Here is a 23,849-nt window from a genome sequence, read left to right on the forward strand (position 1 = left end):
GCCGCGCCGGGAGCGGGGGGAGCGCGGGACTCGAGCGGCCCCACCGGGCGCTGGGTGACGTCACTGCGCGTCATGCGGGGCCGCTGACGTCACGGCAGAGCACGCGGGGCCGCCCTCCGGCCGGCAGGGGGCGCTGCAGGAGAGCGGCGGGCGCCATGGCGGAGCGGGCCGCGCCGGGCGGTGAGTGCGGGGCCGGGACGGGACGGGACGGGACGGGACGGGGCTGGGCTGCGACCCCGCTCCCCCCGCCGCTCGGCACCCCCCCGGCCTCCCCGCCGGCCTCTCCCCGTCCCCCGCAGCCCGGGCCGCTCCCGGCGCCGCTCACGCTCCCCTCGTTCCAGGTGCGAACCCCGCAGCAGCCGCGCTGGTGCCGGCGGGACAGCAGGTGAGCGGGGCGGGCGCGGGGCCGGGGCCGGCGCGGGGGCCGGGGGTCGCTGACGGTCTGTGCCCGCAGGCCCCGGAGCTCTCCCGGGAGGAGAAGCTGCAGCTGCGGAAGGAGAAGAAGCAGCAGAAGAAGAAGAAGAGGAGCGAGAAGGGGCCGGCGGCCGAGCCCCCGGAGCCTGGGACGCCCTCGGAGCCCGAGCAGCCCCGGGGTGAGGACTCGGTGTCCCCCGCTGGAACAGCCCGAGCCAGGAGCGCCCTGCGGCCGGGGGCCGTGCGGGACCTCGGGTGTCCCAGCGCTCTGCCCCTCCGTCCTCGCACCTCGGCTGCGCTGGCGGGACCGAGATGCGGAGGCCGGTGCCCTCCCCACCCGCACGCGGGGCTGTCCCGCTGGTCCCCGTGCCGGCTTAGCCCGCTGCCCCCAGGGCAGACCCTTGCGCAGACGGGGTCTCCCCGCCGCGGGTGCCCCACGTTGCGGGCTGCCTGGCGCTGCGGGCCGGGCACAGACTCCCCCTCCATCTCCCGCGCAGCTGCTCGCCCCGCGGCCCCCCCAGCCGCCGCCGATGGCCCCAGCAGCGCAGAGAAGCCCCCGGGGGGCAAGAGCAAAGCCGAGCTGCGAGCAGAGCGCCGCGCCAAGCAGGAGGCCGAGCGGGCCCAGAAGCAGGCCAAGAGAGCGGAGCTGGGTCAGGCAGCCCCGGCGGCCAAGCCCCGGCTGAGCCCCGCCGAGCCGCAGTCTGGTAACGCCGCCGTCGCCACGGGTGGGGGCCGGGTGGTCACCCACAGGGGCTCCTGTCCCATCCCTCCGCGGTGCCCTGGGTGCTGCCCTGCCGTGCATTTCCCCAGCCCTCGGGCAGCACAGCAGGGCTGGGGGATGTGCTCGGGTGGCACCAGCTCGCCCCCGCCTCACGCCGCCCTCCGCGCTGTCCCCCCACTGTCCCCCCGCTGTCCCCGCAGTGGTGAAGCGGCTGCCGGAGCACGTGCAGGTGGACGACCCCGCTGCCCAGAGGAAACTGGCCAAGAAGCTGGAGCGCCAGCAGGTGTGGGGGCGATGGGGTCGGGCCGCGGGTGCGGTGGGCCCGGTGGTGCTGCGGTATGCAGGGCTGCATGGCGGCCTCGCACTGTTCGGCTGCAGGTCCCTCTGAGGCAGGACTATGGCACCAAGGTCAACCTGTTCTCCCACTTGCACCAGTACAGCCGGAAGAAGCCACTGACGCAGCAGATGAGGTGCGTGGCCTCCCCAGCCCTGGCCCCTGGCAATCGCTCGGCTCTGGTTCAGCTGGCCTGGCTGCAAAACGGCTGTAGCGAAGGAGCGTCCTTGTCCTTGGCATGGGACAGGCTTGGTGGGGTGGCAGGGATCCCTGCGCTTGCTTCCGGGAGCAGTGGCAGCCGAAGTTTGCCCGCAGCGGGAGGAGAGCTGTCCGCGGAGCGCGGGGCCGCAGGGTCGGGGCTGCGGGTCACCCTGACTGCTCCGGTAACAGGGCGCGTCGGGGCCGACGGGCAGCGCCCTGGGCTGGGGGCTGGCGATGGGCTGGCTGTTCTGGGCTGCAGAGCGCCGGCGCTGGCAGCTGGCTCATGTTCACCCTGCAGCATCCCCTCCGTGGTCATTCACCCGGCCGTGGTGCGCCTCGGCCTCCAGTACTCCCAGGGCATCATCAACGGCTCCAACGCCCGCTGCATCGCGCTGCTGGAGGTCTTCAAGCAGGTGCGTGAGCAGCCCCCCGTGCCCCACGCAGCGGGAGCGTTGCACCAGGCGCAGGCGGCTCTGCCCGTGCCCGCGACGCTGCGGCTGTACCTGTGCGCAGCTGCTCCCTTCTGGCTGTGCCCGGGGCTGGGCCCTGTGCTGCCGCTGCGGGTTTGGGCTGCTGCAGCAGCCCCTGTCCTGCGAGCGCACGTCAGGCTGCACCGCGTGCTCGTGCCGGGTCTGCAGCCCCCGGGGCCGTTGTCAGCAGTGCGGGGTGCCCCGAACCCCTGCTCTCTTCCTCTCACTGCAGCTGATCCGGGATTACTCGACGCCCCCCAACGAGGAGCTGTCACGGGACCTGGTGGCCAAGCTGAAGCCACACATCAGGTGAGGGCTCCGGCCGCCGGAGCAGGGGGCCCGCAGCTCCGCTGAGCGTGGCCCGTGGGTCCCCTCTGGCTTCGTGTCTGCCCGGACTTGTGCTGACGTTCCAGTGCCCCTGGCTTCTGCCTCCCTGTTCCCCACCCCCAGCCCCGCGCACCCCTTGTCCCTGTCCCCCAGCCCCGCGCACCCCTTCTCCCTGTCCCCCAGCCCCGCGCACCCCTTCTCCCTGCCCCTGCTCTCCAGCTTCTCTGGGGCTGAGCCCAGTTTCTCTCTGCAGCTTCCTGAACCAGTGCCGGCCCCTTTCAGCCAGCATGGGCAACGCCATCAAGTTCCTCAAGAAGGAGATTTCGTGCCTCCCCGACACGCTGAGAGAGGAGGAGGTGAGCGGCGCCGCGGGGCAGGGCAGCCCCGGCGCGGGACGCAGAGCTGCAGTGGGCTGGGAGACGCTGGAAGCCTGAGGCTGTCGGTGTCAGCACCGCAGCCCGGGCGGCGCTGAGCCGGGGCTGCTCCCCCTGTGCCGGGCGTGCCGCAGCAGGCCGGCTGTCGGTGCCGCGGGGCTGGGGATGCTGGAGCTCATCGGGAGCAGGGACGCGATGCGGGAGCAGCCGCAGCAGGTGCGCAGGTCTCGGTGAAGGCAGCACCGCCGGCCTGGCCGGCAGCGGCCGTGCCCTGTGCCAAGAGGTGACTCCCGAGGCTGGAGGCGCCGCGGGCTGGTGCGGCGGGTGCTGTGCGCTGCGGGGGGACACGGGCACCACGGCCGCTGGGACTGCGAGCCGCCCGGCCCACCGGGACTGCCTGCGAGAGCGCCGTCTGGCAGCGCCAGTGAAGGCACGGTGAAGAAGAACCTGTTTCTCCAGCGCGCAGCCACAGCCCGTGCAAAAAGCTCCACGGGAGCCCGTTGGCTGAGGAGCCAGGGGCCAGTGGTGGCACACGTGGGGAGCGGCCACGAGGGCCCGGGGCAGCGCAGCCACTGCGCCGGGGCTGAGCCAAATCCATGGGGGGGCTGGAGCCACTGACCCAAGGAGGTGCCGGGGAGGCTGTGGGCAGAGCTGGGGAGGGCCTGGTGGCAGCTTGGACGTGCAGTGAGGCACCGTGTCCCACTGGGATGGGGTGTCCTGTGTGTCCCGGTGGGACGGGGTGTCCCGTGTGTCCTGGTGGGACGGGGTGTCCCGTGTGTCCTGGTGGGATGGGGTGTCCCGTGTTTCCTGGTGGGATGGGGTGTCCCGTGTGTCCTGGTGGGACGGGGTGTCCCGTGTGTCCTGGTGGGATGGGGTGTCCCGTGTTTCCTGGTGGGATGGGGTGTCCCGTGTGTCCTGGTGGGATGGGGTGTCCCGTGTTTCCTGGTGGGATGGGGTGTCCCGTGTTTCCTGGTGGGACGGGGTGTCCCGTGTGTCCTGCTGGGATGGGGTGTCCCGTGTTTCCTGGTGGGATGGGGTGTCCCGTGTGTCCCGGTGGGACGGGGTGTCCCGTGTGTCCTGCTGGGGCGGGGTGTCCCGTGTGTCCTGCTGGGACGGGGTGTCCCATGTGTCCTGCTGGGATGGGGTGTCCCGTGTGTCCTGCTGGGACTGGGTGTCCCGTGTGTCCTGGTGGGACGGGGTGTCCCGTGTGTCCCGGTGGGACGGGGTGTCCCATGTGTCCCGGTGGGACGGGGTGTCCCGTGTGTCCCGCTGGGACGGGGTGTCCCATGTGTCCCGGTGGGACGGGGTGTCCCGTGTGTCCTGGTGGGACAGGGTGTCCCGTGTGTCCTGCTGGGACGGGGTGTCCCGTGTGTCCTGCTGGGACGGGGTGTCCCGTGTCCCGCAGAGCTGCTGTCCCAAGAAGGCGTGGGCTGAGCCCGCGGTGCCGCCAGGCCGTGAGGGACAGCAGTGTCCGCGGCACGGCGACACCACGCTGCACATGGTGGCACTGTCTCCCCAGGCGAAGGAGAAGCTGCAGGACACTATTGACAAATACCTGCGGGAGAAGATCCTTTTGGCAGCGGAGGCCATTTCGAGGTCGGCCTTTGAGAAGATAAACGACAATGATGTGATCCTGGTGTACGGATGGTAAGAGAGGAGAGGAGGTGGAGCGGCTGGGTGAACGCGGGAAGGTCCTGCGGAAGGGTTTTCTCAAGGGAGGGAAGATCAGACGGGGTGGTGACAGAGCCTTCGCCTGGCAGCTGCCCAGGGGGACGTTAAACATCTGTGCAGCGCAGGGGACCGTGTCGGCAGTCCCGGCTGCGCAGGGACGGTGTCGGCAGGGACGGTGTCGGCAGGGACGGTGTCGGCAGTCCCGGCTGTGCACAGGGACGGTGTCCCGGCTGTGCACGGGGACGGTATCGGCAGTCCCGGCTGTGCAGGCGTCCCTGCCGGGCCGCGTGTGGGGCCGTGTCGTGCTGGGGTGGTTGCGGTTTCTCTAGGCATGGGACAGGCTGGATCGGGATGCTGGAGCCCTCAGACTCGTTAGAATAACGAACGGGAGGGTCTGATGGAGCACTTTACACCGGCCAGTGCTGAGTGACGTGGTTGTGTTAGCGCTTCGGACTCGGCCCGTGGCTGCCCCGGTTGGTGCCGCTGCCGTTTCGGGTGACCCGGACCTGCTGTCCCGGCTGTCCCCGCGCTGGCTGTGCCCCGGCAGTGCCGGCAGAGCCCTGACGCAGCTGCCTGTGCCCAGGGCTTGTCTGAGAGCTTGCCGTTCCTGTTCGGGGCGCGGCGCTGCCTGCGCGCACGGGTCCACAGCGAAGGGTTTCAGGAAACCCAGACTCACCACTTCTTCAACACAGAGCACTTGCAGAACAGCTGCGGCCGTCTATGGCATTTTAAATGAACCGCAGCAAAGACAAATGTCAGGAGGCACAAATACGGAGGCTTGTTCTTCTTTCGAGGGACTCTGTCCCAAAGCAGAGGTGGGAGAAGGAGCCAGAGACTGTTGTGGCAAAACAGAGTCCAGATGTGATGTGCCACATCACATCTAGTATAGAGTAGTATAGAATCACTTATGTGGGAAAAGACCTTTAAGATCGTCAAGTCAGGGGAGGTTGAGGTTGGATTTGGGACCAATGTCTTCCCCAAAGGGCTGTGGGGCATTGAACAGGCTGCCCAGGGCAGTGCTGGAGTCACCAGCCCTGGAGGGCTGGACAGACGGACAGGAGGTTCTCAGGACATGGGGAGTGACAGGCGCGGGTTATGGTTGGACTCCATGAGCTCGAGGGGCTTTTCCAAGCAAAGCAATTCAGTGATTCTAAGTCCAGCTGTGAGCCGCGCAGGGGGAGTCCCTCGCTGTGGTCATGGACGGGGGGACAGAGCTGCTTCCACAGGGCTGAGATGTCACTTTTCCGGGGGTGACTGTCTGTGCAAGGACAGGAGGGAGCCCTGCAAGCGAGCGTGGCCGCAGCGTGCTGGAGGGGGCAGCCCGGGTACCCGCACGGGGGGCAGCTCTGCCCGGACCCATTCGGTGGGGTGGGATCCCGGCTGTGCCGCAGTGAGACACGCGGCTGTTTGGGCTGTGCCGGGGCCCTGCCGTGGCTGCGCTGCTGCAGCCGCCGGCCGGTGTCAGGGCTGTCCCACGGCCAGGCCCCGTGCCAGCTCAGAAAACCTGCCCGGCCAGCACCGGAGCCGTGCTGAGGGAGCCTGGCCCTGGGCTGCCCTCCTGGCGATGGCGCCGGCCGTCCTGGTGGGACGGGGCAGCCCCTGACCCATGTCCCCAGCTCGTCCCTGGTGAACCGCACGCTGTGCGACGCCCACGCGAAGCAGGGCCGCGCGTTCCGGGTGGTCGTGGTGGACAGCCGGCCGCGGCTGGAGGGCCGGGAGACGCTGCGCCGGCTGGTGCGCAGGGGCATCCACTGCACCTACGTGATGATCAACGCCATCTCCTACGTGCTGCCCGAGGTGAGGGGCGCTGGGGCCGTGCCGGGGGCAGGGCGGGCGCCGGGGGCTGCAGCACGATAGAAGGTGCCGATGGATCCCTGCGCTGCCCTGACAGGTGTCCAAAGTGCTGCTGGGAGCCCACGCGCTCCTGGCCAACGGCTCCGTCATGTCGCGGGTGGGGACGTCCCAGATAGCGCTGGTCTCCAAGTCCTACAACGTGCCCGTCCTGGTGTGCTGCGAGACCTACAAGTTCTGCGAGCGAGTGCAGACCGACTCTTTTGTCTCTAACGAGCTGGGTACGGTTTCTGTCCCCTCCCTGCCTCCTGGGTCCTGCTCCCTGCCGCTGCTGCTGGCCAGGCGGGCTGATCCGCGCTGCCGCTCCTCTGCTGGCCGGGGGACTGCGGGGCAGGTGGGGGGCTGCTGTCCCTGCCCTGATCCCGCCGCTGCTCCTCTCCCCGCAGATGATCCCGATGACCTGGTTGTGCTCCGGAAGGGCCAGGCCCAGCTGGGGGGCTGGGCGGAGAACAAGTCCTTGCGCCTCCTCAACCTGGTCTACGACGTGACGCCGCCGGACCTGGTGGATCTGGTCATCACGGACTTGGGCATGATCCCCTGCACCTCGGTGCCTGTCGTCTTGCGGGTCAAGAACGTGGATCAGTAGTAGGGGCAGCTGCACAGACTCTAATAAACCAGGCCTGCAATGCACCTCGTCAGCCTTCTGTGGTGTGTCTGGAGCCCTCATGGTCCGTGTCACCCCCGGCCCAGCTCTGCCCTTCCCCTGGCCACGCTGGCAGCGCTGCCCAGCTCCCACCAGCTCTGCCCAGCCCCGCTCCCCCCCACTGCAGCGGGGAAGGATGTCCCTGGTCCCCTCCTCTGGGACCTGAGGGAAATGGTGATACTCTGGTGACGGTCCCCAGCTCACACATCCTCTGGCTGCGGCTCTGACAGCCTCTTGAGCTGGGCTTGTGTGGGACAGCCCAGCACCCCGACCCTGCAGCAGCCGGGAAGGCCAGGGCTGCTCCTGCAACAGGCAGGGGGTGTCCCGGGCAGGGGGGGTCCCGGGCAGGGGGGGTCCCGGGCAGGGGGGTCCCGGGCAGGGGGGTCCTCCTGTCCTGCAGCGTTCCCCCGCCCTGCTCCGCAGCGGCTGGTGCTGCCCCGGCAGGGCTCAGCCCGGGCTGTCCGTGCCTCCCCTGCCGCTGCCCGTGCCGAGCGTGTCCCCAGCTCCGGGGCAGCGGGAGGAGAGGGCGGCTGCCGATACCGCTGCGCAGACGAACTGCGTTCATACACCGGCCGCTGCTGCCGCCGGGGCGGGCGGGGGATCCCGCGGCCCCGGCCTGGGCGGGTGCGGCAGCCGGGCACGGACGGGGCTGGGGGCAGCGCTGGGCAGTGGCGGGGACACAGCGGGTCCCTTTGTCTCCGCTACCGCTCTGCCCCGGTGCGTTACCGACACGGACGGACCGGGGGAGGCGGGTCCCTCCTGCCGGGCGCTCCGGGCAGCGGCGGCACCAAGCCGGGGCCTCCCCGCGGGGACACAGCCGGTGCCCCGCCGGGTGGTGGGGCGGCCATGGGGAGCCGAGGCCGCTGCTGCTCCACAGCCAGGGCAGCGGGAACGGCGGGGACCCGGGCTCGCCCCAGCGGGGATCCGCCTCGCGCCGGGACCGTCAGGGGCGGGGAGCTGAGGGGGCGTGGACATGCAGATCAGTCCCCGCGCGGGCTGCCGGGAGCTCCCCGCGCCACGACAACGCCGCCGCGAGTGTGCGCGACTGTTGCGTGGGCGCTGAGCGGGGGCGAAAGACCGTGGGGCACGAGGCGCCGCGTGGGTTTGTGGCGGGTACGAGTGCGGTGCGGGGTGTCCGTGTGGTGGGGGTGCGCGGGGCGGCGTGGGGCGGCGCGGGCGCGGGAGCGGGGCATACTTACCTGGCAGGGGAGACACCATGATCAGGCAGGTGGTTTTCCCAGGGCGAGGCTCATCCCTTGCACTCCGGGTGTGCTGACCCCTGCGATTTCCCCAAATGCGGGAAACTCGACTGCATAATTTGTGGTAGTGGGGGACTGCGTTCGCGCTCTCCCCTGGCTTCGCTGGTCAAAGACAGAGCTCGGGTGACGAAACGGGAGCGAAGAGGGTGCGTGGGTATCACGCGTGCTCCCGATCCGTGGAGCTGCAGCCGCGCGGGACCCAGCGCCTCACGAGCCACACAGGCAGCTCCTCTCCGTGCCGATCTCCACTTGGCTCCTTCCATGGGTTTGAGATCACGGAAACGCGTTCCCACCGCTAAAGCGGGGCCCTGTGTCACCGCAGCGACCTGTCCCAGCTGAGCCCCGCAGCACGAGAACGAGAATCAGAAACCCCTAAGCCAGACGTAGCAAGACCAGGCCTAATGCGACAGAGCCCTGGCAGAGGAGCAGCAGCTCTGCGGCGCGGGACACGGGGCAAAGCGGGACGGCCGTGGCGGGCGGGCCGGGCGAGCGCCACGTTCCACTGAGCCGAGAGCCGCGTGACCTGCGCCGAGCGGCAGCACGGAGCGACACCGTGCACGGTCAAGAACCGGCTCAAGGAGCGACACGGGGGCAGCGGAGACCCCGACGGACCCGACGGCGAAGGGGGAGTGCGGGCAAAGAGCGCGGCTGCGGGCGGAACTTCTGTGGGGTGCATCAGCTGAGCGCTGGCAACGAAGGGATAAGCGGCAGCGGTGTGGAATTAACGCCGAGGAGCGCGAACCGCGCGCACCGGCGGTTGGGGAGCGGTGGAAGCGCTGCCCCTCACCCCTCACACACCGCCCGGGGCCGCTGCTCGGGACCGTTTCCCGCCACACGGCCCCGCCCTGGCGCTGCACCGCACACCCACCGCAGCATCCCCTCGGGCACCACTGAATGCGACTCCAACCGCTTCTTGTGCGGCCGGAGTTCAGCCCAGCTCTGTCTTTGACCAGCGAAGCCAGGGGAGAGCGCGAACGCAGTCCCCCACTACCACAAATTATGCAGTCGAGTTTCCCGCATTTGGGGAAATCGCAGGGGTCAGCACACCCGGAGTGCAAGGGATGAGCCTCGCCCTGGGAAAACCACCTGCCTGATCATGGTGTCTCCCCTGCCAGGTAAGTATGCCCCGCTCCCGCGCCCGCGCCGCCCCACGCCGCCCCGCGCACCCCCACCACACGGACACCCCGCGCCGACACCCGCGCACGCCCCGCGCGACGCCCCGGCCCGCGCCCCGCGTCTCGCCCACACGCGGCGCCCACGCAACACTCGCGCACGCCCGTGGGCGGTGTTGTCGTGGCGCGGGAAGCTCCCGTCATGCCGCGCGGGAACTAATCTGCATGGACACGCCCTACGCGCGAGGCCCCGCCTCTGCCCCGTCGAAACGGCTCCTGCCACTGCCGTTTCCAGCTCACTGGCGCGAGCTGCATGGCCCCGCCCCCGCCCGCAAACCCCGCCCCCGCGCCGTCCCGGTGCGGGGTTCCCGGGCTGTCCCGGTTCGGGGTTCCCGGGCGGGACGCGGCCGGACCGGACGGGTGGGGCGGAGCCGGCACTTCCGGGCCGCTTCCCGGCTCGCTGCCCCTCCGCGTGTCCCGCGGTGCCGCTGTCACCGGCCCCTCGGGCCTCCCGGGGACCCGTCCCGCAGCTCCGGGTGCGGTGCCGCGGCAGCCCCTGGGTCGGTGCTGCGCTGAGCTCCGCTCCGGCCGCCGTCCTGGCTCCTGGCCGGGGCCGCCGCTGTGGCTTTGGCCCCTCGGTCCCGGCCGTGCTCAGCACCGCCCTGCGCTGGCCGGGCGTCAGCCGGCGTCCGTCTGTCCTTGTCCCCGGGCACCCACCGCGGAGCTGACACTGCCCACAGGGCTCGCAGGTGCCGGTGCCGCTGCCGGGCTCGGCTGCTCCTGCGCTGGGGGCAGCTGCGTGTGGCACGGGGTGACATTTGCCTTTCTGCGCCCTCAGGCTCCCCTGCCACCACCGTGACCGAGCACACATCACTGACCGTGGTTTGTGACAACCCTGCCAGCTCCTGCCACACACCCAGTGCATCCCACGGGGGCCGGGGACTCCCGCGTGTCCCGGATGCTGCTGATGCGTCCCCTGCTCTGATCTCTCGCCAGGGGCCTGTCCCTGCTCCCTGGGCACTGGGACCCCAACGCCCGGGGTGAAGCAGGTGTCCAGTGCCTCTGCCACTCCTGTGCCACCAGCTCCCCTGTGCACAGCTCCCTGGCCGAGGTCTCTGTCACCTCGGGCAACTCAGCTCCCACGGGGCTTCACCTGGCCCAGCCTTGTCCCTGGGGCTCGCTCATGGCCGCTCCCCCATCCCCCGTCCTGCTGACCCCTCTGCCCACCCCCCGCGGTGCCCGAGCATGGCAGCGCCTCCCGCCCGCCCCGTGGGGCGCCCGGCGCTGTGGCCGGTGTTGGAGATGTGACCCTGATGTTGTCACGACTGTCGCGGACGCGGCGGGCACGGGGAGCCTGGCGAGCGCCCCACCCGCCGCCTGGTGGCGCTGCCTCGCGGGCGGGGGCGGGGCCATGCAGCTCGCGCCAGTGAGCTGGAAACGGCAGTGGCAGGAGCCGTTTCGACGGGGCAGAGGCGGGGCCTCGCGCGTAGGGCGTGGTCATGCAGATTAGTTCCCGCGCGGCATGACGGGAGCTTCCCGCGCCACGACAACACCGCCCACGGGCGTGCGCGAGTGTTGCGTGGGCGCCGCGTGTGGGCGAGACGCGGGGCGCGGGCCGGGGCGTCGTGCGGCGCGTGCGCGGGTGTCGGCGCGGGGTGTCCGTGTGGTGGGGGTGCGCGGGGCGGCGTGGGGCGGCGCGGGCGCGGGAGCGGGGCATACTTACCTGGCAGGGGAGACACCATGATCAGGCAGGTGGTTTTCCCAGGGCGAGGCTCATCCCTTGCACTCCGGGTGTGCTGACCCCTGCGATTTCCCCAAATGCGGGAAACTCGACTGCATAATTTGTGGTAGTGGGGGACTGCGTTCGCGCTCTCCCCTGGCTTCGCTGGTCAAAGACAGAGCTGGGCTGAACTCCGGCCGCACAAGAAGCGGTTGGAGTCGCATTCAGTGGTGCCCGAGGGGATGCTGCGGTGGGTGTGCGGTGCAGCGCCAGGGCGGGGCCGTGTGGCGGGAAACGGTCCCGAGCAGCGGCCCCGGGCGGTGTGTGAGGGGTGAGGGGCAGCGCTTCCACCGCTCCCCAACCGCCGGTGCGCGCGGTTCGCGCTCCTTGGCGTGAATTCCACACCGCTGCCGCTTATCCCTTCGTTTCCAGCGCTCAGCTGATGCACCCCACAGAAGTTCCGCCCGCAGCCGCGCTCTTTGCCCGCACTCCCCCTTCGCCGTCGGGTCCGTCGGGGTCTCCGCTGCCCCCGTGTCGCTCCTTGAGCCGGTTCTTGACCGTGCACGGTGTCGCTCCGTGCTGCCGCTCGGCGCAGGTCACGCGGCTCTCGGCTCAGTGGAACGTGGCGCTCGCCCGGCCCGCCCGCCACGGCCGTCCCGCTTTGCCCCGTGTCCCGCGCCGCAGAGCTGCTGCTCCTCTGCCAGGGCTCTGTCGCATTAGGCCTGGTCTTGCTACGTCTGGCTTAGGGGTTTCTGATTCTCGTTCTCGTGCTGCGGGGCTCAGGTGGGACAGGTCGCTGCGGTGACACAGGGCCCGGCTTTAGCGGTGGGAACGCGTTTCCGTGATTTCGAACCCACGGAAGGAGCCAAGTGCAGATCGGCACGGAGAGGAGCTGCCTGTGTGGCTCGTGACGCGCTGGGTCCCGCGCGGCTGCAGCTCCACGGATCGGGAGCACGCGTGATACCCACGCACCCTCTTCGCTCCCGTTTCGTCACCCGAGCTCTGTCTTTGACCAGCGAAGCCAGGGGAGAGCGCGAACGCAGTCCCCCACTACCACAAATTATGCAGTCGAGTTTCCCGCATTTGGGGAAATCGCAGGGGTCAGCACACCCGGAGTGCAAGGGATGAGCCTCGCCCTGGGAAAACCACCTGCCTGATCATGGTGTCTCCCCTGCCAGGTAAGTATGCCCCGCTCCCGCGCCCGCGCCGCCCCACGCCGCCCCGCGCACCCCCACCACACGGACACCCCGCACCGCACTCGTACCCGCCACAAACCCACGCGGCGCCTTGTACCCCACGGTCTGTCGCCTTCGCTCAGCGCCCACGCAACAGTCGCGCTCACTCGCGGCGGCGTTGTCGTGGCGCGGGAGCTCCCGGCGGCCCGCGCGGGGACTGATCTGCATGGCCACACCCCTCTCTGCAGGCCCCGCCTTTCCCTCCGCCCTGCCGTGGGTTGTTGGGCGCCCGGGGCTCGCGGAGAAGGAGGGGCGGTGCCGGTGGGGGCGGGGCGAGTTGGCCACGCCCCCGCCGGGCCTGCGATGCCCGGTCACGTGGCGGGGCGGGGCGTAGACGTGGCAGCCGCCGCGCCGGGCACGTGTGCGCGGCGGCACCAATGGGCGGGCGCGGCGCCGCCTCCCGCTCCCCGCTCCCCGCTCGGCGCGATGGCGGCGGCTCCGGGCGCGCTGTCGGGCGGCGGCGGCCGCTGGGAGGTGGTGCGCAAGGGCCGGCGGCCCGCGGGCGGCACCGGCAGCCGCCGCGCCCTGGGAGAGGCCAACGCCGGCCGCGCTGGGCTGCCCACGGCCGGTGAGTGTGCGGGGCCGGCTGTGCGGGGCCGGCTGTGCGGGGCCGGCTGTGCGGGGCCGGGCGCCGGGGCGGTTTGCTGGGCTGTGCGCTCGGTCCCGCACGCGTGGCTGCGGCCCGGGGCGCGTGCCCTGGCGGGACTGGCACTGGCGGTTCCCAGGGGCTGCGGTCCGGGGTGGCCCCATCCCCGTCCCCAGCCGGGGCTCGGCCGCGTGCCTTCCCGGGCCCCGCGGGTCGGTGCAGCCGGTGCTTCGGGGTCCTCAGCCACCTCCTGCCCTTCCCTTCCCTGTTCCAGCCCCCATCGCCACCTCCGACACCATCTTCGAGCTGGGCTTCGAGAAGGCGCTGAAGAAGCAGAACAAGGAGCAGGTGCCCCCGGCGCCGGAGCCGCCGCAGCGCCGGCAGCACGCGGGGAAAAGCACGAAGAAGCCCCTGGCGAGCGACGCCGGAGCCAAGCCGGGGAAATGCCGCTCGCTGGAGGAAGCGCTGCGAGCCGTGAGTGCCGGGCCGCACCGGCTGCCCCGCGGCTGCCGGCTGCTCAGCCCAAGGCAGCGGCACGGGAGCGCCGTGCCCCACGTGTGTTCGGGGTCCCCACGTGGGCTCATGGCCCCCAGGGAGGAGGCCGCGGTTCAGTCTCACGCCACAGCCCCGTGTGCCAGGACACCCGCGGCTCGGTCCCGCCTGGGGCCGGGCCCTGTGCCGCGCTGCCTGTGCCCGGGGCGGCTGCGGGCGCGGAGCAGACGGTGCGCGGCGCTTTGGCAGGTGCCGGGCTGGCCCGGGAGACGCGTCTCCTGCTGGGGGTTGTGCTTTTGGCGTGGGCAGGAACGAGGTGGCTGGGTGGGAATGTCTGGTTTCTTTCTTCACCCCTCCCTGTCTGCGGCCCGAGAGGGATCCTGAGAAAGCTTCCTTGGTGAAACCTCCTCCCCGTCGCACCAGCGAGGTCCTGGGAGCCGATTCTGCAGCTCCTGCGCTCCAGACAAATCTGTAGAACTTGTTTGCCTCCGTCCCGCCCATCCTTACGCTGCCTGAGCGCAGTCTGGGTTTAGCAGGGAGCCCCAGATTGACTCTGTGAGGGGACGTGTCCGCGGGGGGCTGCCCGGGCCGTCCCCCGCCCCACGCGGTGCCCCCACCGCTGCGGCTCCCAGCCCGCTGGGCACACGGTGCTCCACGTCCCGCAGCCGCACGCCGGGACAGCCGGGGCACGGCGAACGTGTCATTTCTGTGCGTGCGGGGCGGACGTTCCTCAGGGACGGCGGCCGCGGCCGGTGCGTTGCCTGGCGGCCGCTCCGCGCGGCTCGGCACCCGCAGGCGCCGTGCGCCTGGTGCTGTCGGCTTTGCTGACGGCGTTGCTTGTTTTTTGACATAGCGGCAGCTATTTTTAATTACTCCTCTTTTCAAAATGGTTGCAAAAACAAACATGCGGGAAAAGGGACCCAGCTCAGGTTTGGTAACACGCTGCCGCTGAAATCCGGCACGTACGGAGGCGTCAGGCTGCAAACTTCGAGTCTCGCTGCATCCGCTGAGCCCCCGAGGGCGGCCGGGGCGCCTGTCCCTGCCGGCCCGCAGGTCACCGAGCGAAAGCGCCAACGATAACCACGTTTGGTGGCAGATGGTGTGGGGGAGGAGGGTGAGAGGGTGTGAGCCGCGGTCCACGCTCGCAGCTCGCGGTCTGTCGCTTGCCCGTTGTTAGTTGCGTGGCTCTCGATGGTCGTGGCTGCATTCCCGGTGCGGGGCTGGCGGTGCCGGCACAGCCGGGCGGTGCTGGGCTGGTCCTGCCGTGCGGGTGCATCGGGTGGTTTGTGCGGAACCGCTGGTCCCGGCACCTGCGGGAAGGTGGAACGGGGCGCCGGGGGGGAGAAGCCCGTTACCGCAGCCGCGCAGCCCTCCCGACGTCCCTGCTCTGGGGTTTTCCGCCGGCACCGCGGTCCCCGCGGGTTTCGCTGCTCTGCGGGAGCAGCCTTTGCCAGTCCGGAGAAACTTTCCAGTGCCAAAGTCGGCGCTGTTTGCGGGCCGGCGCTCCCGTCCGCGTCGGTGGGTGCTGGCCGGGGGGTTTCTGTGGGCGTGGGCGGTGCTTCCCCCTGCCCAGCAGCCCCTGGGCGCGGAAGGTGACGCTCTGTTCGGTGCTCTTTGAGCCGTCCTGCGCGCCCCCGGTCAAACGTCTGCGCTGTCGCTTGCAGCTGGACCTGGCGGATCTGCAGAAGGAGCTGGAGAAGAGCCAGAGCGTGTTCCCCGAGAACCCCTCGGTCTGGGTGAAGGACCTGGCCAGTTACCTCAACTACAAGCTGCAGGCGCCGCGGAGCGATCCGGCGCTCAGCCAGCACCCCCACGGTCAGTGCTGCGGGGGCACGGGGACGGGTCGCGGGAGCAGCGCGGGACCGCCCTGCCCGCCCGCCGTCCCGGGCACGTTTGGGCTGGGTGAGACCCCCAGGTCACTGGGTCCCACGGGAGGAGCCGATGGGGCTCGGCGCTGTGTTCGGTGCCGGGTTTGCCCTGCGCGGGTCTCAGGGCGCAGGTTGAAGGGCAGCTCGCTGCACGTGCGGCTTTTAGAAAGCTGGGAACGCCAGGACCAGAACAGTCGCAGGCGGGAGAGGGAAAGATCCCCTGAGACAAACTGCCCCCGGGCCGGGCTCGTTCCCTGCAAACCGAGGCCTTTGGGCTTTGCTTTTCCCCTCTCTCCACACAGGAAACTTGGTGATAAAAAAGGCACCAGACTGTGGTTTTAACAAATAAAACGGGGGTTATTTCCTGGTTGTCTGATGTCACTATAATTGACTTTGTGTGCCTACCAAGGCAACGAGGCTGAGCACAGCTGGCAAATCAGACATTTTCCCAGTCACCCCTTCTCCGTAGGGACCTGAGACCTGTACCTGTTGTTGTGGCATTCGGGTGTCCCCCCTCGCCCGTGGCAGGGCTGTTCCCCCGGGTTTCCCGTTCGTGCTGGTCCGCGCTCGTTGCCGGCGCGGCGGTGGGCGAAAGCAGAGCCCCCTCCCCGCGCGCGTCCCGCAGCGTCCGCGTTCCCACAAACACGTCCCCGGTGCCGGGCCCCGTGCGCCTGGTGCGGGGTGACCGGCCCGCGGCGGCTGCTGAGCCTGCGGGGCGCCAGGGCTCACGGACCCCGTGCCGGCCCAGACTACCCGTACAGCCTGGTGGGCCGGGAGCTGCGCGGCATCATCCGGGCGCTGCTGGGCCGGGCGGCCGGCGTGCTGGAGCTCTTCTTCGACCACTGCATCTACACCATGCTGCAGGAGCTGGACAAGGCCCCAGGTGAGGCGCGGCGGCTCCGGGCTGCCCCGCGTGCCGGGCTGGTTCTGCCGGGTGCTCCGGCGCTGGGGTTTTCTGGCCGTGGGGACGCTGCTGCTGCTCCTTGGCAAGTTTAAGAGCCCTCTTGAGTTCCTCTGCAGAGGGTGAGGTGGGAGGCTCCCGCACGTCTCGCACTGGTGAGGGGCGTTCTGCCGGGCGGCCGTCGCAGCGGTGCCAAACGCTGCCGCGGGTGCCGGGGTGAGGCGCGATCCTGGAGTCGGGGAGTCACGGGCTGGTGGGAAACGCCTTCCCCGGGGCTTCCACGCGAGGCGCGTTGCTGCAGCACTTCAAACGGGGCCTGTTGGCTGTAGCCGACGGGCACTGGCTGCCCCGGCAGTGTCGGGGGGTCCCGTCCTGGCTGCCCCGGCAGTGTCGGGGGGTCCCGTCTGAGATGCCGCCGGCGAGCACCTGAATGCCGGGCATTGGTTAGCAAATGCTCGAGGGGCTCCTTTGCTGTGGGGCTGGTGTTCGCCTGTAATTTGGGAAGATGCTCGGCTGCTGGCAGAGCTGCAGGGTTGGTCTGCAGCTCTGCCAGGTGCTGCAACTGTGCTGGTCACCGCGCTGGTCGCCACTGGTCACCGCGCTGGTCGCCACTGCCCTTGTCTGCCCGGCCGCTGTGAGCTGGTGTGGTTGGTGTGTGGGGGTGAAAGCCCGTTGTGTCCCGGGGAGGCCGGTGGCAGCAGTGGGACTGTGCTGGGGAGCAGGACAAGCGCGGGGGCGCCCACCCCTGCCGCGGGGACGCCGCCCATCCCCGGGCCAGCAGAGCTGGAGGGGTCACTGGCCAGTGCCCGAGAACAAGTGGGGTCCCCTGTGCCCTCCTCCTCCTTTGGAGACAAACAAGGGGACGCGAGCCCTCGGGAGCTCCGGGCCGGGGTTGTGACGGTGCTGGTGCCTGTGGTGCAGGGCAGGGCTGGGGGCGGCTCGGAGGTGTGTGGGTCCATCGGGCTCCTGCGGGCAGAGGAACCGGGGGCAGGACGCCCCCGCCGTGGGGCTGCTCCCGGGAGCGGGGAGGGGTCCCGCCTTTGGGGCTCCCCGGGGGCGCTTGGGGGCCGGGCTGAGGCGTGCGCTGTGTTCCAGGGGAGTCCCTGCACGGGTACCGGATCTGCATCCAGGCCCTGCTCCTGGACCGGCCCAAGATCGCCACGGCCAGCCTGGGCAAGGTGAGCGGGCACCGGGAGCGCGGCGCTGCTCCCGCCGGGGGTCCCGCAGCCGCCGTGCCGCGAGCTGCCCTGGGCCAAGAGGGACCAGGGTTTCCAGTCCCGCCGGGCTCCCCAGATGTGCCAGAGCCCCGCGAGTGCCGCTGTCCCGCGGCGTCCGGTCTCTGAAGTCCTCGCCCAGAGCTCGTGCTCCCTCCCTGCTCTGTCCCCTCGGGGGTAGCAGGGACGTGTCCATCCCTGGCGGCCGTGGGGCACAAATGAGGGTCTCTGGGGCTGGCCGAGCAGGAGCCGCTGCGGCTCAGCTGCCGTCCAGCACCGCGCGGTGCCGGCAGCTCCGCGTCCCCAGGGCTGGGTCTCGGGGGACATGGCGCGGCTCCAGCCCCCCAGTGCCGAGGGTGCCTGCTGGGGCTGCTCTGGCTCGTTTGCGGCAGCGTTGGGGCGGGACGGGCTGGGGCTTTTCCCCATTAACGTGTCCTTGTCCTGCCCCCAGTACTTGGAAGTGCTGCGGTCGCACCAGAACCGGCCAGCGAAGTGTCTTACCGTGCTCTGGGCGCTGGGACAGGCCGGGTTCGCTGACCTGCACGAGGGGCTGAAAGGTGACAGCTGGGAGCGCGGTGACGGCCGGGCCTGGTGCTGCGCTCCCGCTGCTGTCACCGCTCGGGCGCGGGGTCCGCTTCAAACCGTGTCCCCTGGGTTGGTCGCCCCGCAGAGGGGAGCGCCCTGTGCTGGCGGGTGGGGACAGAGGCACAAGCGCTTGGTGTTCGTGGGACGCTGTGGAGCTGCGTGAGGGGTTCGTTGTTTCGGGGCAGCTGGAGATGTGGCACGACACACGGTGCTCACGGGGGGCGAGTCTGCCCAGCCCCGGCGGCCCCTCGGCCACGGAAACTGCCCCCGTGGCACCCTGGCTCCAGGGCACCTGCCGGCTGGCGCCGGAACCGCAGGGTCCCGGGAGCGTCCTGCCTGGGGAATGGGGGACGAGCTGCTCGCGTTCCACTGCCAGCGTGAGGCAGCGCGGCCGCACGAGCCCTTCCGAGGGGTTCCGTCTGTCTGGGGGTCTGTCCGTCTGTCTGGGGGTCTGTCCTGTCTGGGATCTGTCTGTCTGGGGATCTGTCCGTCTGTCTGTCTGTTTGTCTGGGGATCTGTCTGTCTGGTCGCCTGCCGGCAGTTTGGAGGGGGACACGGGTGGGTTGTGTCCTGGGTTTGGTCCGAGTGTGGGTCGCTGCTGCGGGGGCTCCCTGTGACGCCGCGTCTCTCCGCAGTCTGGCTCGGCGTCATGCTGCCGGTGCTCGGGATCAAGACGCTCTCCCCGTACGCCGTCTCCTACCTGGACCGTCTGCTGATGTGAGTTACCCCTCGCTGTCGTTATTGTTAAGTGGGATGAGCGCGGGCGCGGGCTGCTGCTGGGGCGTGGGGCTGTGCCCGTGGGAACACCCTGGCGAGGGGTGAGTGTGCGGGCAGGTGTGCGGGGCAGCCCGTCCCCCCTCAACAGGGTTTGTGCCGCGCAGGATGCACCCAAACCTGACCAAAGGCTTCGGGATGATCGGCCCCAAGGATTTCTTCCCCCTCCTGGACTTCGCCTTCATGCCCAACAACTCGCTGCCGCCCAGGTACACCTGCACACGCGTACCGAGCGCGGGCCGAGCCGGGTGACCGCCCGGCCCCCCGGCAGCCCCTGCGTGTCCCCAGCCTGCAGGAGCAGCTGCGCCGGCTCTACCCGCGCCTGAAGGTGCTGGCGTTCGGCGCGAGGCCCGAGGCCGCCCTGCACACCTACTTCCCGTCCTTCCTCTCGCGGGCCACGCCGAGCTGCCCCCCCGGCATGAAGAAGGAGGTGAGCGCCGGGCGGGTGCGGCCGCCGGTGCCGCGGGGTTTGGGGCGTTCGGCTGTGTTTGCGCCACACGGGGGACGCGGACAGGCTGTGACGCTGCTGCGCTGTCCCCAGCTCCTGACCTCCCTGAGCCAGTGCCTGAGCCTGGACCCGCTGAGCTTCGGCGTCTGGCGGCAGCTCTACACCAAGCACCTCTCCCAGTCCAGGTGGGTCCCCCCGCCGCGCCGCGGGCCCCCACAGCGGTCAAATCGCTGCTCGGAGCTCTGGGCCCAGCCCCCCATTTTCCACCCCCAGTTTGCTTCTGAACCATCTGCTGGAGTCCTGGGACAGCAGCAGCAAGACGGTAGGAGCTGGGGACAGGACCCCGGGGTGCGGGGACAGCGGGTGTGTGCTGCAGCAGGTTCCTGTGTGAGCGGTGTCCCCGTGGCACCGTGTGTCCCGGTGCTGTCCCAGCGGCTCAGCCGGTGCGTGGGGGCGCCAGGGCCCCTGTGTGGGGACAGGCAGCACAGACGTTCCAGACTCGGCCCCGCTTTGGCTTTGCTGCTCTGGCGCTGTGGGGGTGGCGCTGGCCGTGGCTCAGGGTCCACAGAGGAGCCGCACGGCTCCGGGTGACGGCGGCTGGGTCCGCCAAGACACTCGCCATCTGCAGGGCCCTCGGGGGTGTCCGCAGGGCCCTCGGGGGTGTCCCCACAGCCCGGTGTGTCCCCACAGCCCGGTGTGTCCTGTTTCCCGGTGTTCCTGCCCCTCCCGGCTCCGCTCCGCCCGCAGCCCGTGGTGCTGGGCGTGCGGTGCTGCCGGCGCGGGGCCTGAGGCCGCTCTCGCTGTCCCCGAGGTGCGGCAGTCGCTGCAGGAGACGGTTCGCTCCTTCAGAGTGACAAACGAGGAGCTGGTGGCGAGAGGGTCCAGTGGCGCCCAGGACGTGGCCGCCTGCGATGCCGCCTGCAAGGTGAGGCGGGCAGTGCCGCGGCTGCCGTGGCAGCTGGGCTCCGGCTCCGCGCTGGGCTCCGGCTCCGCGCTGGGCTCCGGCTCCGCGCTGGGTTGCGGTCAGCTTCGCCCGCCGCCACACGCCGGGCTGGGACCCCGTAGCGGCACATCTGCAGGACACGCTGGGGACAGATGGCGCTGGCCCCTGTCCATCCTCCCAGCTGCTGGGCAGATGACACTGGTTTTCACGGGGAGGCCGGGGCGGGGGAAGGGCCAAGCTGCTGGCCCTGGGAACCGCGGTGACGGCGCCGCGTCCTCCCGCCCGCCAGGAGCTGCTGCGCAGGATGCGGGGCCGGGGCTTCCCCTGGCAGCGGCTGCTGCTCGTCCTCCTGGTCTTCGCGGCCGGATTCCTCCTGCACGACGTCCGCACACACGGCTCCTTCCAGGGTACGCGGCGGCTGCGCTGGGTGACGTCCCTGGGGACGGGAACTGCCCTGAGCGGAGCCCCCGCGCAGCCCTGTCCTCACGGGGGCTGTGAATGGGTGTGCGTGGGGGTCCCTGGGGGCTGTGGGCTGTGCGGGGCCGGACGCTCTCGCAGGCTGCACACAGACCCCCGCCTGTCCCCTCTCGGGAGGGTTCCCGCAGAGCTGCCCTGACCCGGGTTCTCGCTGCTCGGTGTTTCCTCCCCTCTTTGTCCCGTCACGGAGTGTTTCCCGAGATGTTTTGCGGAGCAGCTTGGGCCCTGTGTCCCCGGGAGGGGCCCCGGGACAGCCCGAGCACGGGGCTGCGCAGGGAACGGCTCTTGTCTCTTGCAGCCTCCTCCTCCGCTCAGCTGCTCCGCGACTCGGGCGTCCTGCCGGCCTGGCAGCGCGCCTGGCACACGGCCTGGCACGGCTGCCGCGAGGGGCTCAGGTCAGTGGCAGCGGCACCGGGGGTGAGGCGGCTCGCGCGGCACCGAGACCTCGGGGAGCCCCTTCTGGGGTGTTCCCAGCTGTGCTGGGCGCTTCCAGCTCAGTTCTCGCCTTGTCCTCCCCTGGCCCGTGCAGCAGTGCCGGTGCCCGTATGCTCCACGTCCTGCCGCTGGTGCCGGCGCAGCCCTGGTGCCGGTGCAGCCCGTAGCCGGGGCAGCCGGCGCTGCCTGAGCCGGCGCTCGCTCTCTTGCAGGTGGCTGGAGCGGAGCCTGCCCGGCCTGGGCTCCGGGGCGGCCGCCGTGCTGCAGCCGCAGCTGGAGCTGCTCTGGGCGGGGAGCGGCGAGGCGGCCCTGGTCGTGTCCCAGCAGTGCTCGGCCCTGCTGGCCCAGCTCCGCAGCGGCCTGCCCTGGCTCGCCGAGTGGGTAAGGACGGTGCCGCGTGCGCTGCAGGGGACGAGGGACCCCAGCGGGTCCGCAGCCCACAGGGGCTTGTGAGAGCAAAGGGCTCGTGCCGGGCTCTGCCAGGACAGGAGGGGGACGGTGACATCCCTGTGGCTGCTTCTGCCCACCGGTCACTGCGAGCTGCTGGTGCGGGGGTCTGGGAGGAGGAGGCACCGCAGCCGGGCTGTGACAGACGGACACTGCAGCCGGGCTGTGACAGACCGACACCGCAGCCGGGCTGTGACAGAGACACCGCAGCCGGGCTGTGACAGACAGACACCGCAGCCGGGCTGTGACAGACAGACACCGCAGCCGGGCTGTGACAGAGACACCACAGCCGGGCTGTGACACCGCTCTGTCCCCCTTGGCTGCAGCCCCACATGCAGGGGCAGCTGGTGTGAAGCCTTTGCCGTCTCTGTCCCACAGCTCCAGTCCCGTGTCCCCGAGTCGCTGCTGCACGTGGCCGAGTGTGTGCGGGAGCTGCTGCTGTTCCTGGTGCGGAGCTGCCTGCTGCCGCTGCTGGAGGGGCTGGCGGCCGCGCTGCGCCACGGCTGGGACCGCTGGGCCGACTCCTGCGAGTGAGCACCTCCCTGCGTGCCCCTGCACCTCCCTGCGTGTCCCTTCACCTCCCTGCGTGCCCCTGCACCTCCCTGCATGTCCCTGCACCTCCCTGCGTGCCCCTGCACCTCCCTGCGTGTCCCTTCACCTCCCTGCGTGCCCCTGCACCTCCCAGCGTGCCCCTGCACCTCCCAGCGTGCCCCTGCAACCTCCCTGCGTGCCCCTTCACCTCCCAGCGTGCCCCTTCACCTCCCAGCGTGCCCCTGCACCTCCCTGCGTGCCCCTTCACCTCCCTGCGTGTCCCTGCACCTCCCTGCGTGCCCCTGCACCTCCCTGCGTGCCCCTGCACCTCCCAGCGTGCCCCTGCACCTCCCTGCGTGCCCCTTCACCTCCCTGCGTGCCCCTGCACCTCCCTGCGTGCCCCTGCACCTCCCTGCGTGCCCCTGCACCTCCCTGCGTGCCCCTTCACCTCCCTGCGTGTCCCTTCACCTCCCTGCGTGCCCCTGCCCCTCCCTGCGTGCCCCTGCACCTCCCAGCGTGCCCCTTCACCTCCCTGCGTGTCCCTTCACCTCCCTGCGTGTCCCTTCTGTGCTGCAGCCGCAGGCTCAGCCCCCGGCGGCCCCACGGCTGTGGTGGTCAGGCCCCGGCGCAGCGGAGCGTGTGTCCCGGTCCTGGCTGGGGGTGGGACGTGGCAGCAGGGCTGGTGTCACTGCGGTCCCATAGAGAGCTCGTGCCCCCAAGCTGTACCCCTGCCGCAGGCCGGCTGTGTTCCCCCCATGTCCTTGTGTCACCCGTGGGTGTCCCAGCTGTGTGTCACCCCTTTGTCACCCTGGGGAGCAGGGTGGCAGCCGGCACGGTGTTGCCCTTGCTGCAGAGCCGGCACCATCCTCCTCGGGACAGAGGGTGGGGGTGACGGAGCTGGTGACTCAGTTGTCACCTCTGCAGCGCTGGGGGGTCACAGCCGGACTGGGGGCACTGCAGGAGAGGCTCCCCGTGCCCTGGCCGCGGCTCCCCGTGCCCTGGCCGCTGCTCCCCGTGCCCTGGCCGCTGCTCTCCGTGCCCTGGCCGCTGCTCCCCGTGCCCTGGCCGCTGCTCTCCGTGCCCTGGCCGCTGCTCCCCGTGCCCTGGCCGCTGCTCTCCGTGCCCTGGCCGCTGCTCCCCGTGCCCTGGCCGCTGCTCTCCGTGCCCTGGCCGCTGCTCCCCGTGCCCTGGCCGCTGCTCCCCGTGCCCTGGCCGCTGCTCCCCGTGCCCTGGCCGCGGCTCCCCATGCCCCGCCGCCTCCTCTGCACCTTCCGCCGGCGCGGCTCTGGTGGCCCCTGGGCTCCTACCGCCAGGGAGGGGTGGCCACTGCTGCCCTGGCTCTGTCCCCCTGCCCGTCCTGCCCTGTCCCCCGCCCTGACGCGTCCCTTGGCCGTTGCAGTGGGGACGTGTCCTGGGCCTGCGTGCGGGAGCAGCTCGGCAGCCTCACCTACTCCTCCTGGGTTTACCTGCACAACACCACCGTGGCCGTCACCAACTGGGCGCTGGCCGCAATTTCGGGACACTGACGCGGTGCCGGTGCCGGTGCCGCCGCCGAGGAGCAGCGCGGGGCCGGGGACAGCGCCGGGCCGGGGACAGCGCCGGGCCGGGGACAGCGCGGGGACTTTGGGCTGCAGGGGGTGAGCGGGGCGGTTTTGTTCTCCTGGAAACACGCTGGGCCCCCGGTGCCTGCGCCCGCTGGTCCCCCCGCCGGGGGGCGCCCGCCGAGAACCCGTCTCGCGCGGCGGGGCCGCGGCACACGCGTGTGCGCGTGACACGTGTACATATGAGTGCTTACCGGGGCGCGTATACACGTGTG

The 23,849-nt window shown here is 70.9% G+C and overlaps 2 protein-coding genes and 4 non-coding genes across 7 annotated transcripts; 4 read left to right on the forward strand and 2 right to left on the reverse strand.

Moving 5' to 3' along the window:
- The first annotated feature begins 64 nt into the window (after positions 1-64).
- Positions 65-6,993, forward strand: EIF2B4 (eukaryotic translation initiation factor 2B subunit delta). The gene is made up of 13 exons (XM_065055345.1): positions 65-180; positions 342-385; positions 455-593; positions 912-1,118; positions 1,336-1,418; positions 1,514-1,605; positions 1,969-2,083; positions 2,373-2,449; positions 2,721-2,823; positions 4,361-4,488; positions 6,129-6,309; positions 6,404-6,584; positions 6,750-6,993. The coding sequence occupies exons 1-13, from the start codon at positions 156-158 to the stop codon at positions 6,947-6,949; spliced, it is 1,575 nt and encodes a 524-aa protein (XP_064911417.1). The 5' UTR covers positions 65-155; the 3' UTR covers positions 6,950-6,993.
- A 1,204-nt stretch (positions 6,994-8,197) lies between these two features.
- Positions 8,198-8,361, forward strand: LOC135579246 (U1 spliceosomal RNA). Its single transcript, XR_010471970.1, has one exon. It is a non-coding gene; the product is annotated as a U1 spliceosomal RNA (small nuclear RNA).
- An 863-nt stretch (positions 8,362-9,224) lies between these two features.
- On the reverse strand, positions 9,225-9,388 carry LOC135579247 (U1 spliceosomal RNA). The gene has a single exon (XR_010471971.1). It is a non-coding gene; the product is annotated as a U1 spliceosomal RNA (small nuclear RNA).
- Positions 9,389-11,092: 1,704 nt separating this feature from the next.
- LOC135579248 (U1 spliceosomal RNA) lies at positions 11,093-11,256 on the forward strand. The gene has a single exon (XR_010471972.1). It is a non-coding gene; the product is annotated as a U1 spliceosomal RNA (small nuclear RNA).
- An 863-nt stretch (positions 11,257-12,119) lies between these two features.
- On the reverse strand, positions 12,120-12,283 carry LOC135579250 (U1 spliceosomal RNA). Its single transcript, XR_010471973.1, has one exon. It is a non-coding gene; the product is annotated as a U1 spliceosomal RNA (small nuclear RNA).
- Positions 12,284-12,676: 393 nt separating this feature from the next.
- TMEM214 (transmembrane protein 214) lies at positions 12,677-23,839 on the forward strand. 2 transcript variants are annotated; one of them, XM_065055341.1, is made up of 17 exons: positions 12,677-12,900; positions 13,193-13,392; positions 15,075-15,225; positions 16,027-16,161; positions 17,275-17,357; positions 17,845-17,950; positions 18,614-18,695; positions 18,860-18,961; positions 19,041-19,182; positions 19,294-19,385; positions 19,474-19,522; positions 20,012-20,125; positions 20,433-20,550; positions 20,919-21,015; positions 21,268-21,436; positions 21,881-22,032; positions 23,433-23,839. In XM_065055341.1, exons 1-17 carry the CDS (start codon positions 12,759-12,761, stop codon positions 23,557-23,559), a joined length of 2,061 nt encoding a protein of 686 aa, XP_064911413.1. In that variant the 5' UTR covers positions 12,677-12,758; the 3' UTR covers positions 23,560-23,839. The 2 variants fall into 2 exon arrangements, with proteins under 2 accessions (XP_064911413.1, XP_064911414.1); XM_065055342.1 differs by having other exon boundaries at positions 20,021-20,125.
- The last annotated feature ends 10 nt before the right edge of the window (positions 23,840-23,849 follow it).

This window comes from Columba livia, chromosome 3 (assembly GCF_036013475.1).
Source record: "Columba livia isolate bColLiv1 breed racing homer chromosome 3, bColLiv1.pat.W.v2, whole genome shotgun sequence".
Taxonomy (NCBI): Eukaryota; Metazoa; Chordata; class Aves; order Columbiformes; family Columbidae; genus Columba; species Columba livia.